General features: G+C 30.9%; 1 protein-coding gene across 1 annotated transcript in view; it reads right to left on the bottom strand.

Moving 5' to 3' along the window:
• Positions 1-14,958, bottom strand: part of LOC143044367 (uncharacterized) — a 90,292-nt gene that overhangs the window by 17,224 nt on the left and 58,110 nt on the right. Inside the window, exons 10-15 of the mRNA XM_076216322.1 lie at positions 12,515-12,643; positions 11,303-11,428; positions 9,804-9,929; positions 9,096-9,221; positions 8,417-8,542; positions 7,084-7,209 (exon numbers count right to left, since the gene is read on the bottom strand). Coding sequence (XP_076072437.1) covers positions 7,084-7,209; positions 8,417-8,542; positions 9,096-9,221; positions 9,804-9,929; positions 11,303-11,428; positions 12,515-12,643 — 759 coding nt within the window. The remainder of the gene's footprint in view (positions 1-7,083; positions 7,210-8,416; positions 8,543-9,095; positions 9,222-9,803; positions 9,930-11,302; positions 11,429-12,514; positions 12,644-14,958) is intronic.

The raw sequence follows: 14,958 nt of genomic DNA, 5'->3' as shown, positions 1-14,958 counted from the left end.
TAGTGGAAAGTATTTTGTAATAACAATTAAAAAAGAGCTCAACACATATCATATTAGTAAGATTATGGCAAACAATATTCAAGAAGATGAAAAGTTATGTCTCGATCATTGGAGTTAAGTCAATTTTTGCTTACTGGATATATAGTTGGGATAAGATTGCTTCCCAATGCTACATCATATTACTAAAAAGAACTACCGATTCTAGTGTTCGTGTGTCCATTCATTTATATTTTGTAAGAAGAGTTTCTCAACCTATGTATAAATGTCTGTTATAGATGTTCACTTTAGTAGCCAATGCGTTTGACAATTTCCTTTCTTTGAGCGGGGAATCTGTTCACCCTTTATTCTTGCTATGGGCTCACTAAGTCTTATATGGTGTCCGGACCATATGAGTATTTGGACCATACGCGTATATGGTCATCTGCTGTTGTCTACTCTTTGGACGGGTTGTTTGTCACTGTGACATATTCCCCATTTCAATTCTCAATTTTAGCAAGACCATATGCGTATACCTCATATGTTCCGAGAATTTACGTATGGTCGGACCAGATGAATATTACACTTGTTTGATTATTAACGGACTGGACTATATGAGTATATAGACTATGTAGCTTGTTGTTCGGTGTGAGCCAAGGCTCCGTGTTGAAGGCCGTACATAGACCTATAATGGTTTACTTTTTTAAAATTGTTATTTGGATGGAGAGTTGTCTCATTGGCACTCACACCACATCTTCCTATATCTATTTAGGTATTTTGAGTGCAGGCACACACAACAAAAATCATTGTCAGACTGTTATTGTATCTGTTATTTTTTATTATAAGTCACTAAAAAAAATCGTCTTTATACTGCCGATTTTCGCCCTTGAATGACATCTCATGCAGAAGGGACATGTTTTGTTTTCTATTTTCTTAGTTTTTCAATTTTAATTTTACTTTTTTCTTGCTCCTATTAATATTAACTAACTGTCATTGTAAGATGGGATTAAATAGTTGGTTTTCCCGTTTTAATGATTGTACACTTGATTTTTAGCCCCTGTATAGTTTGTTGTTCTGTGTTTGGCCAAAGTTCCGTATTGAAGACCGTTACGGTACTTATGGTTTACTTTTAAAAATTGTGACTTGGATGGAGAGTTGTCTCATTGGCACTCATACCACATCTTCTTATATCTATTAGGTTTACTTCTGTAATTATAATTACAGACACATCACTAAAATATAAAATAAAATATGTTTACTCTTATCAGATAGTGAAGGTATATCCTATTTTGAAACACTTTGCTTTTGCTTACAGACCCCACTCCCCCTCACTTCAATTTGTTGGTGATGTTCCGGAGTATTTCCGTCATATTATCGTGGCTCATCATAGATAGCAAAAACAAACTTCCGATACAAAAATATCTTAATGCTGTGCTTTTTGTATTTCCCCATTCGACTTCTGTTCTCTGATATTAAAAAAAATGTTCATATGTAAAAAGGACAAATTTGCTTTTAAACTTCACACTTTCAGGAAATGTATTCAATTTGAAAATGAACCTGCCTCACACCTCTCTTTTTCTTTCGTCAATTCCCCTCTATTAGGGTCTGGGGTTTATGTGGTTTGAGGGTAAAAAGCTTTATTTTGAGGGGAAGTGCTGCCCAAATTTTTTATGAAGCTGGACTAAGTAACTTTTCTGGAATTTTGCCCCTGGAAGTTATTTATCATTTTTGCAATGAACACAAAGACATCTATACATAAGTGGCTTTTTAGTTTTGCATCCAAAAAGGGAGGATTATGTTGCAACTACTTATTTGGTAGCAATTAACCATCAATGAAATTAGAATTGAAAAAGTAAACAAATACAGTCACAATGATTCATTTACAAAAATAATGTTTTACAAACTCAAAATATTAGTTTTCTTTATTTTATATTCAGAATTTTCATATTAAGTCATCTTTTGCATGTTATCAGAGACCAAGCGGTCTGATACCTTACATATTTAGTTATTTAAAAACACCTAGAATGATGTGTAAAATGCAGGATATTGCATAAAGGCAAAAAAGAAAATTCAGAAAGGACGCCCACCCTCATTCCACATTATTAGAAATTAATTGAGTCTGTGATCTATAACAATAAAGGTAAACATGAATTCACAATCATATTATATAAATATAAATTGAATAAATCAATTGTATATTCCAAATAAAATTATGAACTCAAGTCTAAATAGTTTATAGTTTATCGAAATTAACCAATACATGTGCAGACTGACATTTTATAACATATTTTTTCAGGAATGATACATACAGGAATATGTGCCACACATTTCAACAATTTCCTTAATGGATTGAATGTACTTTCTGTGAATTCATCAACCATACTTAAAGTAAAAGGAGAATGAAACTGGATAGAAAATATAAGAATCCGGTAAATAAATTTAAAAGAAGAAACAGTATTAAACATGGTTAATTTAATGAGTTATTGGATGGTAATTAAACCTTTAGTTGTATAATTTCAAAGTATTTTTTTGATAATTTTCCAAAGTAGATATAAACTATAATGAGGACCATAGTTATATTCATATTTGCCCTCAAGCAGTCATAAAAATGAATTAACAGATCTTGGTAATAATTTCAAGTTTAGGGTCAATATTTCAAATCATTTTGTGGTAAAGCATTGTGATATATACTTGAAGACTTTCATGTATAGAACATGACAGAATTTGCTTTAACAAAAATATCGAACTAGAATTAGTTACATTTGTATTTATTAAATGAAATCTATATTAATGGATAATTTCAACAAATTTAATGAAACCTATTAGGTTTTGAAAGCCTTTATACATTATTATTAAAAATTTCATTGTTAACAGCCTGAGTTTCCAGTTAATTTTAAATGTAATATGTTTTAGCTATACATGCTATAGTATTTGAACACTGCATGCACTTTTATTTATATATATTTGTTACTACTTTTTTCATTAGGTTGAAGCTAGTTTTGTTGCAGAATGGCAAATGTTTGGTACTGGTTAAACCATGAAAGTAATACAGGTAAATTTAAAGAATTTAGGCTTTAACTTTATTAATAGAAAAGATATTCCCAAATGCCAAGGTGAAAGTGGACATTGTAGATTCTAAACACCCATGTGAAAGCAACAGTCTTCTATGGTGATAGGATGCCATACTTAGCAATGCTCTTGTTATTATATGGAATATGATTTTTTTCTCAGTTTCAATGTGAGTGGAATTATAGTTATTTTATTAAAAGAAATGGATTTTTTTTATCATTATTTTCATTATTTTGATATTGAACAACCAAAATTGATAACAAGTTATATAAAATATCACTTATTAAATCCTATATTATATAAATTTACTTAATATTTAATTTTTGTTATATTTCTCATCAATTGTAGGTCTCATGGTCATCCTTTAACAGCAGGTTATTAGCAGCAGTTTTTCAGAAAAATGAAGGATGGCCGTCAAAGGTAAATACATACATTTTAGGATAATTACATGTAGTTACCTTTGAGAAAAAAAACTTGTGGTTTTATTTAAGACTTTTTAATCTGATAATGGTGAGTTGCAGGCTTAAACATTTATTTTTGGACAATATATTTAGTAGACTCAACTATAAAATGTAGGATCACATAAACTTGTACACAGTTGTCACTGACCTACATATTCCACTTCACTGATTTTGATTACGTTAAACATCCAATTTCATATACAACAAATGTATATCTCAGCAACTTTAAGGTGTCATATCATGCACACTTATGTATACACTCTCATAGTCTCAGTTAGTAACGCAGCTTCCAGGCCAGAGACGGTCACAGTGATCCACATTTTACACTATTGATTTGTACTTTATTTTATAATTTAAATATAAAGTATATTATGAAGACTACCACTAGTTCTTATGTGCCACAATTATGACAATGAAGCTAACTATGTGATGTAGATTACTAAATTAATGTTTATCACAAACTTGGTCACATGCTGTATATGTAAATTTATACCAAAAAGAACAGTTCAACTGTATTGATTTAAGGTAAATGGTAAAGGTCACAACTATTAAATATACATGTATACCTTTAATTTGCATTGGACAATATAATGCTCCCTATATCATATATATTGTCAATTATTGCATTCCAAATTGCCATTGTACACCACTAAAAAGGATGTACATCATATGCAGAACCAATATAAAATGCATACCCATCAGGTGACCTAATTATTGCAATCACTTCAAAAACCTGGCCATATATCATATTATAAAACGCTTAATGAGTGCCTTTGTTAGTCAGGTATAATATAATCTTTTTAAATTGATGTTATAATACATGATTGGATTAATTTTGAACTCACTGAAATATTATATAGATTTATTAGTTTATTAGTATATATTACACCTTTTCTTTACAAATAAATAAATTAAACTTTCATCTAAATGCAGCATCAGAACGTTCCCCAGGAAAATTTACGCCGAAAGTTTGGGAAAGTATGAATAAGAAGTTGGAGAGGCAAACAGATAACAGAAAACAAAGATTTTAAAAGAAAAGAATTGAAATAAAAAGAATAGAAAGAGGCCCCACGTAGTTCAAATGTTAAAGAAGGAACAACATATGAAATAGAAATTGAAGTAAATGACAATGCTTTAGTGCTTTTGACATTTAGCAAATTCCTTCTCATATGCTTTATAATATATTTTGTGATCAGTTTTATTTGGCAATCACCAGTGGCAGTCAGCAGGGTTAAAGAACATCAGTTGTTCGACCTGTTAGTCAAATGCGTTTTGTTTAAATATACTTCTTCACTTTTTTGGTCTTTTGGAAAATGTTGTATGTGTTGTATTTAGCATGTTTAGATCCTTCTACAACGAAATTTGTTTTACATGCACACGTATAAAAATTGCGGTTTTTATACAACGCAATCATAGGTTTGAACGTAGTTTTCAATTTAGACTCGTATATATATACATATATATAAATAGATCAATGTTTAATATTTTGATTTTCAAACAAGATGTCCTTCAAATTTTGTAACATCACTCAGGTAGCAGCTGTCAGTGGATCAAATCTATTCCAGGGATGTAATATGTAAAGATGTGGCATTTTAAATAAAGCGAGTAAAATAACTGGTATTTTCTTTCCGTAATGCCACTAATAGTAATATGATATATCTGACTGGGAGCAACATGTACTATTCAATATGGAAGGATTCAAAATTTTGACTGAAAACAAAGTGAACTCTAATAATACTTTGACTTTCAATCAGTACTTCATTCTTTTTTTACATAAATAAGACCGTTAGTTTTCTCGTTTGAATTGTTTTACATTTTCTTATCGGGGCCTTTTATAGCTGACTATGCGGTATGGGCTTTGCTCATTGTTGAAGGCCGTACGGTGACCTATAGTTGTTAATGTCTGTGTCATTTTGGTCTTTTGTGGATAGTTGTCTCATTGGCAATCATACCACATCTTCTTTTTTATATTGACTGAATCAGAGGAATACACTATTTACATATTTGTAAATATAACAGTTATATGTTTGCTTGATTATTGAGGCATTCAAAATAAAGAAAGTTGAAAAACCTTTGAAAAAGTTATTATTTCATCATTTGTTTGGTTATGTTACTATGACAACTGAAATATATAATGTATTATCATTTATGCTTCATCAAACTTAAATCATTAAATGAGGAAATGAGGACAAAGTCTTGACATTTTTTTAATCCATTTACTTGTATGACTGTTATGTATGAATCGATAATTTAAAATAAAAATATATGGTGATTTTCGCTAACTTCTGAGTAATTTATTTTGCTCATTTAAGACCACAGTAATGCAAATATCAGCTGCATTACAATGTATCGCAATATTTGTTTACATTTACATAGAAGCCATGTGTTGTTGCTCTGAAATGATGGTATTTGATCTCTTATTGTCTGTTAGGTTGTAACTCTTGCACATCAGAACAATGCAAAAAATTGAATTTTCCAACTTCATGTCCTGTTGCCATGGTAACCGTTGTTCGTGGAAACCAAAAAAATGCTTTAATTTGATTGCCATGTGAAACTGTATTATTCTGTATTAGTTTAACAAAGGATATGACAACATATGTCACACTTTTTTCACCGATCATGAAAGATATACAAAAAACTGCTGTTGATCACTGTTTCGTTAAGGGTCACAAAAACTTTTTTCGGGCAAAAAATAGTCTGGTGACCCATATTTTTTTTTAAAGCTCATTGTTTTGACCATCTTATGTCAAATTTAAAAAAAATATTCGTTGGACCATTTTTTGGGAAATTTAAGAAAAATAGAAATTTTTAACAAAATCTGTGTGTTTTGTGTAGAGCAGTGTTGATGAAGTTAGAGAAGAAAATAATGAATATGAATAAAACTGCCATTATTTGTGTTTTATTTACATTTTAAATAATAATTTTGTAATAAATGAAGAACAAACCTTTCAAAATACTTTCAAAGGCTTCAAAAAAATTTATACATACACGTGATGTACCAACTTTGGTGACCGTTACCACGGAAACGAGTCTGGTGACATTAACCCAAATTTGTATAGAGGCCATTGCATAGTATATGTATGCAAATTTTAAGAAAAATTCAATGGTAAAAAAAATGCTTTATCTGTAGGGATACACCTTAATATCTTAAAACACAATGTTGCCTGCTTTATTCCAATTTTCGACATTTTTATCAATTATGTGTGATTGATCTCCGTACATTGTTGTCAATATAATAGAATTTGAATTGACTGTCATAAAAGAGAGAGGTTCAGCTAGCTATAAAACAAATTTTCATCCACTATTTTCTACATAAGGAAAAACCTGTACCAAATCCGGAATATGACATTTGTTTTCTATTCGTTTGATGTATTTGCGCTTTTGCTATTGCCATTTGATAAGTGACTTTCCGTTTTGAATTTTCCTTGGAGCTCGGTATTTTTGTTATTTTATTTTTTTATAAGTTTTATATGTTTTAGTTTTCCCACTAATTAGTTAATGTTGAGTAATTTAGTTTTTGTAGCACATTTTACAAGCACAGTCCCTAATAATTATGAAAACCGAGATGCATATTTACCTAAGCACATATGTGGATCTTCGTCTTCTCCTGTTAAACACTCATTGCGTCCATCACACCACAGGTCTTCACTAACACATTGGTAGTCATCATTACACCTTCTAGAACCATAGGGACATTCTCTTGCTGAAAGAAATAATTCGATCAGGGTAAGTAATTAAGAATATAGAGCTACATATTTCAGTGGTATATTGATTTTTATTTGAAGACACATAGAAACAAGGTATCGTAAGTTTACTAACTGAGAAAATAACTTCATTTAATTATTTATACTTGATTATAGCGAACTGCAATGGCAATGGTCTCACATTCTGAATGTTGGTTATAGCGCTAGATTTAGTCTGCGAACGGACTTCGTACATTTTGTCATTGTTTGCAATCATTTACATGATCTATTAATCCCCTGTGAACAATGATCATGCCCATAACACTCCCTATGACAGGCGACGGTTGATACAATACTTTCATAACTTCAACTGGTCTATATTCATTAATGGAAAACATTATTAATCATCATTAATCACTACTGGAATGCATACTTAGGAGATAAATACATTTAACAGAGAATTAAAGAGGTATGGCGAGCAAAGTATTGAAACAGTTATTAAAATTGGGGAAACAAACCAACCTACGCTTGACATGAATATTTTGAATGAGATAGAATTTTTGCGTGTAGTCTTTCTATAGAAAATTAAAACCTTCTTGTAATGGTTCTTTAACAAGCACTGAGTAACTTATTACCGGCAGAAAATTTAACCTTTATAATCCGATCGAACGAACCTTGTATTTCTCAACCTCAAAAAACGACCCATATCAATGTTGATGTGTAAAATATTTTGCGGTAAGGATCTTTCTTATATTGAAATAAGATCAAGAAAAAGCTGCATATTTCTTAGTGTGATATTTCTGAGAGTATTAGAATATGGACCTAAGGTAAAAGGATCAATCGTCAAATACAGATACGATCACACATTACCTCTTTATTGTCTGAAACATTAATGCTTTTACATATTTAACTTGTTAAAAGAATCCTATATTAACCGACCACCTGCAACTTTTTACAGAAACAATTTTTAACACATGCCTTTTATCTTTTATCAAGAATTATATTGCACTTCGCGTAGAGGGATTTTCATTGTTGCATACAAAATATAGTATGTAACAAAATTTCCAACGACTGTTTGCGCAAATATGACATAAATTGACAAACCGAAACACAACCATGAAAATAGGGGTATTGACGACCAACTAATTGTTTCGAATGATAGGGGATAAACTCCTAGTTGAATATACTTCTTTTATTGTTTCCTCCTATGTTGTGATGAATGTTTACCTTTGCATTTTACTTTATCTTCGTCACTACCATCACGACAATCTTCACGGCCATCACAGATACTGTCTATACGCACACATTGTATTTCATCTGCACATTTCACTCTACCACTTGGACATTGGTATTCTAGAAAACAGATAACCAGAACAGTCCTTCAGAATAATAATCTGTTTGCCTTGTCGAATGTTCAGAATTATTTGTCTTTGACATTTATTAGAATTACGTTTACGACATTGATAACTTAAATAAAATTGAGAATGGAAATGGGGAATGTGCCAAAGAGACAACAACCCTGGTTCTAATTCAATCTTCTGTCCAGTTTGGATGTGATTGAGAATACTCTTACAATGTTTAACTTACCAAGTAAATACGTTTATTATCTAATGCAATATACCTTTCATTATCATATGTTCAACGTTTTCAACAGTGGTGCGTGGCGATCTTCCTGAAATCTTTATGGTGTAATAATTGATTATAAATACCAATTCAATAGTTTTTAGGAAAATATTTTTTTGCTTATTACTCAGATGATATACGTGGGAAATCAAATTTTATAATTAAAAACGTATTTGTTTCAAAAACTGAACCCCAAAGTCAAGAGCATGAAGTGCTTTACAAAAAATTAGATTGATGAAATATATCTGTACATAAGCAGTAAGTTAAATGTAAAAGAAAATACCTTTACAGGCAACTGCATCTTCATCAGACTCATCATTACAGTTCTTATATCCATTACAAAATTTATCTATGTTTAAACATTGATAATTGTCAGCACACTTTGTCTCATAAGGTTCACAAATTCTAGCTGTAATTGACGTATACATTCATCATATTAAAACACCTTATTACAATAGCCTGATAATTCAACCAACCCTCATATTACTCCTCTATATAGAATAATGATAAAAACAAATGTCGCAATATTTACCATGCAAGTGTCTCAATCCTAGTTTAAATACATCGCGTCTATTATGGGAGTCACGGGATGATACCGGGGCCGATATAGAAAAGGACTTGTTATAATCTATAATTGTTTACTTTTGCATATTCAGAATTGTTGTCTGAATCATTATTGCAAAACAAGTAGTGATAACATTCATCGTTATCCAGAAGACAAATTAAACTATGTAACCACTTTTTTTCCCAAAAGGATATCTATGTCGTCGGGTTGCATTCTGGCAGATATATCACCAAAGCCTCTTTCTATTCATGTTTAAAGAAAATAAGTTTAAAAATTGATTCTACTCCTACTGTTTAATAACAAAAACATCGCAATGAAATATAAACATGCCAAACTTTTAATGATTTTTTGACAACAAATCACCATATAGATACATATCAAAATTCCAAATTCTCAAAAACAGATACCTGACTCACAATATCTCACCTTTACACATATTTTCATCCTCATCAGATTTGTCATTACAATGTGTGTATTTGTTACATACATTTGATTTATAAATACATTGTATGCCATCATCACATTTCACTTTGTCGCTGTCACATTCCCTTGCTGCCAAAAAATTGTATATATGTTTAAGCAGATGTGTTTATTTTTTAGTTGTATATGTTCAGCATGAAAACATAATAATAAGAGCGATGCTATTTATTCTCTAGTTTTATCAAGCTCACATTAATTCCAACTAGCGTTTTAGAATGTCTTGAGTGACGGAGGAAAATTGTTCAATTTTGAATACCTTTCATCTTCACTATTGATTTTGAATTTGTGATAACCATGAACATTTGTATTTATTTATGAAATTAAAATGATGATTTAACGGGTATGAATAAACTCATCATAGATACCAGGATTACAAAAAATGTATTTTCGCCAGATGCGCGTTTCGTCTACAAAAGACTCATCAGTGACGCTTGAATAAAAAAAGATAAAAAGGCCAAAAAAAGTAGGAAGCATTGAGAACCAAAAATTCCTAAAAAATTGGCAAAGATAAAAACTAAATCAAACATATCAGAAAGAAAATTTGCAAAAAGTCAAGACTTTCACTGGTGGTCATAACAGTGTTTATGCTATAACTAGAGGTGTATTCATAAAATTGGTATATAGGACTGCAGAGTTAATAGATATCAGTAGCTCAAACGTATTTGTGTTTACCGTAATTAGTGAACGAGTGTATGGGCTTCATTTTATTTGATTGCATGTCATTTCTCGTAAGCTTTGCTGGTCAACTGGCTGTGATTTACAAGTGGAGCTTTATCATAAAAAACAACATTTTAACCCTTATTGATTTCTTAATCATACCCTACTCACATTTGAAAAAAAGACTAGGTGTCTGAAACCGATAGCAATACGTAATACCAATCTAGATTTCTTAATTTCTAGAAATCTTTTAAAGCAGATGAAAATAAATCTATCTTTTATATACTGCATATAACCATTTGTTGTATTATTTAAAAAAACAATTAGCCTTTTGATGAACTATACAGCATTTAAATAGTGTGAAATTTCCAATGAAACGCGTATAAGTAGGGTTTACCTTCTGCTTCCGTTTTAGAACAGTAGTCGTTGCCGACTATTTAAAGTTCTGTAAATGGTGTAATAAAATGGGAATTTCCCCCAATATGTAACAGTGTGGTTTTTTTAATGTTGCAATTAGTGTAGGAGAACGAAGAAAGGTGTATAGTGTAATGATATTTGGTGTATTATATGTATGTATGTGTGAGGTTTACACCAGTTAAGAACTGTCATGCAAAAGAAAAGAGCACCAATGAAATGGTGCAAATAAACAAGAAAACAATGTTAACGTGCAGGCTGTGTGTTTCTGCGTATAGAAATATTGTATAAACGTTATATGTGTTAAAAGTCACATTTTATTTCGCAAAACAATAAGAATGTTGAGAAAAAAAGACAGCCGGTTCCGAATATACCTCTACAAAAGTCTGGATCTTCGTCTGATTTATCTGTACAATCTTCGTGGCCGTCACATACACTGTTTTGACTGATACATTGTAATCCGTTTGAGCACTTTTGATTGTAATCACTGCAGCTGTAATCTAGATATATGTATGTAATGTAAAATATAATAAAATGATAATTTCAGACATGAAAAGAGTTGCTACACCAATCATATACTATTTTTCGCCGCTACAAATAAGTAAATGTGATTCAGTTGATATTCTTCTAATTTTATTTTCTTATTGTGAAACTGAGTTTGTTCCCAATTATGCCTATGTGTACGCATCGGACACATTATTGTATCAAGTTACAACATCATTATTACTGGTATAACTAAAGGCTCTCAAGAGCTTGTACCTACTGTGGTTTTGGGAATCATGTAAAATAAGGTGAAAGTCATAATAAATAGTATTAGATAGCCTAATAATGATCGAAGCCAAGTTTAGTTTAATTTAGACAGTAATTAAATTAAACACAGGTCATCCTATTGTAGTCTTACAATAGTTACTGAATATCTAGACCCCTTATCATTATCTAAATAAGTTTTCAAGTTGTGACCATTTTAATTTATTTTTTTTCATTTTCCCATATACTTCTTCAGTAAACTCCTAAGTTCTATTTTTAGCCATGTCGGCCATGTTGGTTAGATGGCAGGGTCATTTAAATGCTTTAGTTTCAGAGATATAAGCCAAAACTGCATTTTACCCCTTTGATCTATTTTTAGCCATGTTGGCTAGGTTGGTTGGCAGGCGGGGTCATCGGACACATTTTTTAAACTAGTTATCATAATGATAATTGCGGTCAAGTTTGGATAAATTTGGCCTAGTAGTTTTAGAGGAGAAGAATTTTGTAAAAGTAAACGACGGACGACGACAGACGACGATGGACAACGAACGCCAAGTGATAAGACAAGCTGACTTGGTCATTTGGGCCAGGTGAGCTAAAAACGGAATATATTACCATGTCAAATGTTATTTTTTTTTAAATTGCTGTGCTTTTTTAAACTTGCAAAAACACGGTTTTTGTTGATTTTGATGATTACCAAAGTATTATGGTATATTGAATATGATAATTAATTTGGACGATATTCTGAGTATATAGATTTAACAGCAAATCTCCTCAACGATATTAAGAAATAAAATCCTTGTTCAAGAAAAATAGTAAGCAGTTCATTATTAAAGTACCTCGACAAAAGCCTGGATCTTCATCTGACTTATCCTTACAATCTACATTCCCATCACACCAAGTATTTTGTTCGTCAACACATTGTTGTCCATCAGCACATTTCCTCTTCCACTCAGGGCAAACATATGCTAAACATACAATTTAAAAACCTGTTTAAATCACATTATCTGAGCATTTTATATGGTTTAAAAACATGTCATTAAATCTGCCAGAATCTGTCAGGAGAACTGTTCTAAGACAGTATGTAGAACTGTCAGCCTGACACCTTTGAGACAGTTCAAGCTAGTACAGTTCTAACTTAGATCTGATTTGGTCAGTTCTACCTAAAACTGATTTGGACATTTCTACCTAGAACTGATCCTGACAGTTCTACCCTAGAACAGTTTTAGACTGTTCTACCTAGAACTGACAAAATCTTTGATCAGTTCTACTTCTAGAACAGCTCTCAACTAGAACAGTTCTGCGGTTAGAATTGATTTATGAATTCTACGACTAGAATTGATTTATAAATTCTACGACTAGAATTGATTTATAAATTCTAAGGCTTGAATTCATTGATGAATTCTACGGCTAGAATTGATTTATAAACTCTACGGCTGGAATTGATTTATAAATTCTATGGCTAGAATTGATTTATAAGTAACAGACTCTATTTTAAAAGAGTAAAATCCATTTTATTCCTTTTTATAATCTTTTTCAATGTTTACTATAAATGAATACAGATTTCATTAAGAAATACACAACTTTTACAATATTCCATGTTTTTATTCTCATAATTGATAAAACTTACAATAAATGTTTGGGAAATTTCCCAAAATATATGATAGTTTTAAAATATTTGTGGTAAAAATGTATATGACAGCTATTTATTTGGGAAATGTCCCGAAATCAATTTCAACATTAAATTTTATGACATATATATGTTGGCAAAACTAACAGACCTGAAACACATTTCGGGAAATATCCCGACAAAAATAAACTAAGTACAAAATGTATAACACAGATGTCTTCAAATGTTTCGGGATTTATCCCGAAAATATGAAATGTATATGCTAGATCTCATGACTAATAATTTCTTTTCACATTTCGGGAAAAATCCCGAAAAATATAAAACTAATATCAGACACACACTTGGTGCATAGATTTTATTTACCCACTTCGGGAAAAATCCCGAAAATTAAATCTACAAGCAAAAATTATGCATTTTGATTTCTTTTTACCCATTTCGGGAAAAATCCCGAAATAAAATCTACAAGCAAAAATTGTGCATTTTGATTTCTTTTTACCCATTTCGGGAAAAATCCCGAAATAAAATCTACAGGCAAAAATTATGAATTTTGATTTCTTTTTACCCATTTCGGGGGAAAATCCCAAATAAAAATCTACAAGCAAAAATTATGCATTTTGATTTTCTTGAAACATATTGGTAAAAATCCTGAAAAAAAACAAAATCTTTTCACAACACAGAATTTTGATACATAAGAAAATTTGTATGTAAACTTGTTTCTAACATTTGTTGAATTATTATGATTCATAAAAAATATGTCTCACTTAAAAAAAAGTATTTTGATTATAACCTTACTTTTCATTATAGTTCAGAAAAAAGTATTTTTTAAGAAATATAAAGGTTGCTACATGCATATAACAGGTTAAACATAGAAAATAAAATTCAATAAGAATAATTTGTTTTTAAATTTATTTCTAAATTAAAAAGACTAAGATTGCTGAAAGGTATGGTATATGATAATGCATACATATGCAACAAGTGAAACTGTGAGCTACTGCTCACTGATGATACCCCCGCCGCAAGTGGATAATATTAATAGTGTAAAAATATGGAAGTGTTCGGTAAACAGGAAGTTGTCGAGTGATGAATCTGAAAACGCATCACACGGTATAGCTGACTTATAAAAATCCTGAAACCAAATTTCAGAAATCCTTGTATTGTAGTTCCTGAGAAAAATGTGACGAAAATTTTTAACTTGGTTATCATGTGTAAAATCATACAAGTGTTCGGTAAACAGGAAGTTGTCGAGTGATGAATCTGAAAACGCATCACACGGTATACCTGACTTATATTAATCCTGAAACCAAATTTCAGAAATCCTTGTATTGTAGTTCCTGAGAAAAATGTGACGAAAATTTTCAACTTGGCTATCATGTGTAAAATCATACAAGTGTTCGGTAAACAGGAAGTTGTCGAGTGATGAATCTGAAAACGCATCACACGGTATAGCTGACTTATATAAATCCTGAAACCAAATTTCAGAAATCCTTATATTGTAGTTCCTGAGAAAAATGTGACGAAAACTTTCAACTTGGCTATCATGTGTAAAATCAGACAAGTGTTCGGTAAACAGGAAGTTGTCAAGTGATGAATCTGAAAACGCATCACACGGTATGGCTGACATATATAAATGTTGATACCAAATTACAGAAAGGG

Source organism: Mytilus galloprovincialis, chromosome 9 (genome assembly GCF_965363235.1).
Source record: "Mytilus galloprovincialis chromosome 9, xbMytGall1.hap1.1, whole genome shotgun sequence".
NCBI classification, from domain to species: domain Eukaryota; kingdom Metazoa; phylum Mollusca; class Bivalvia; order Mytilida; family Mytilidae; genus Mytilus; species Mytilus galloprovincialis.
The sequence above is the reverse complement of the archived record's forward strand: the minus strand, read 5'-3'. Positions and strand labels throughout refer to the sequence as shown.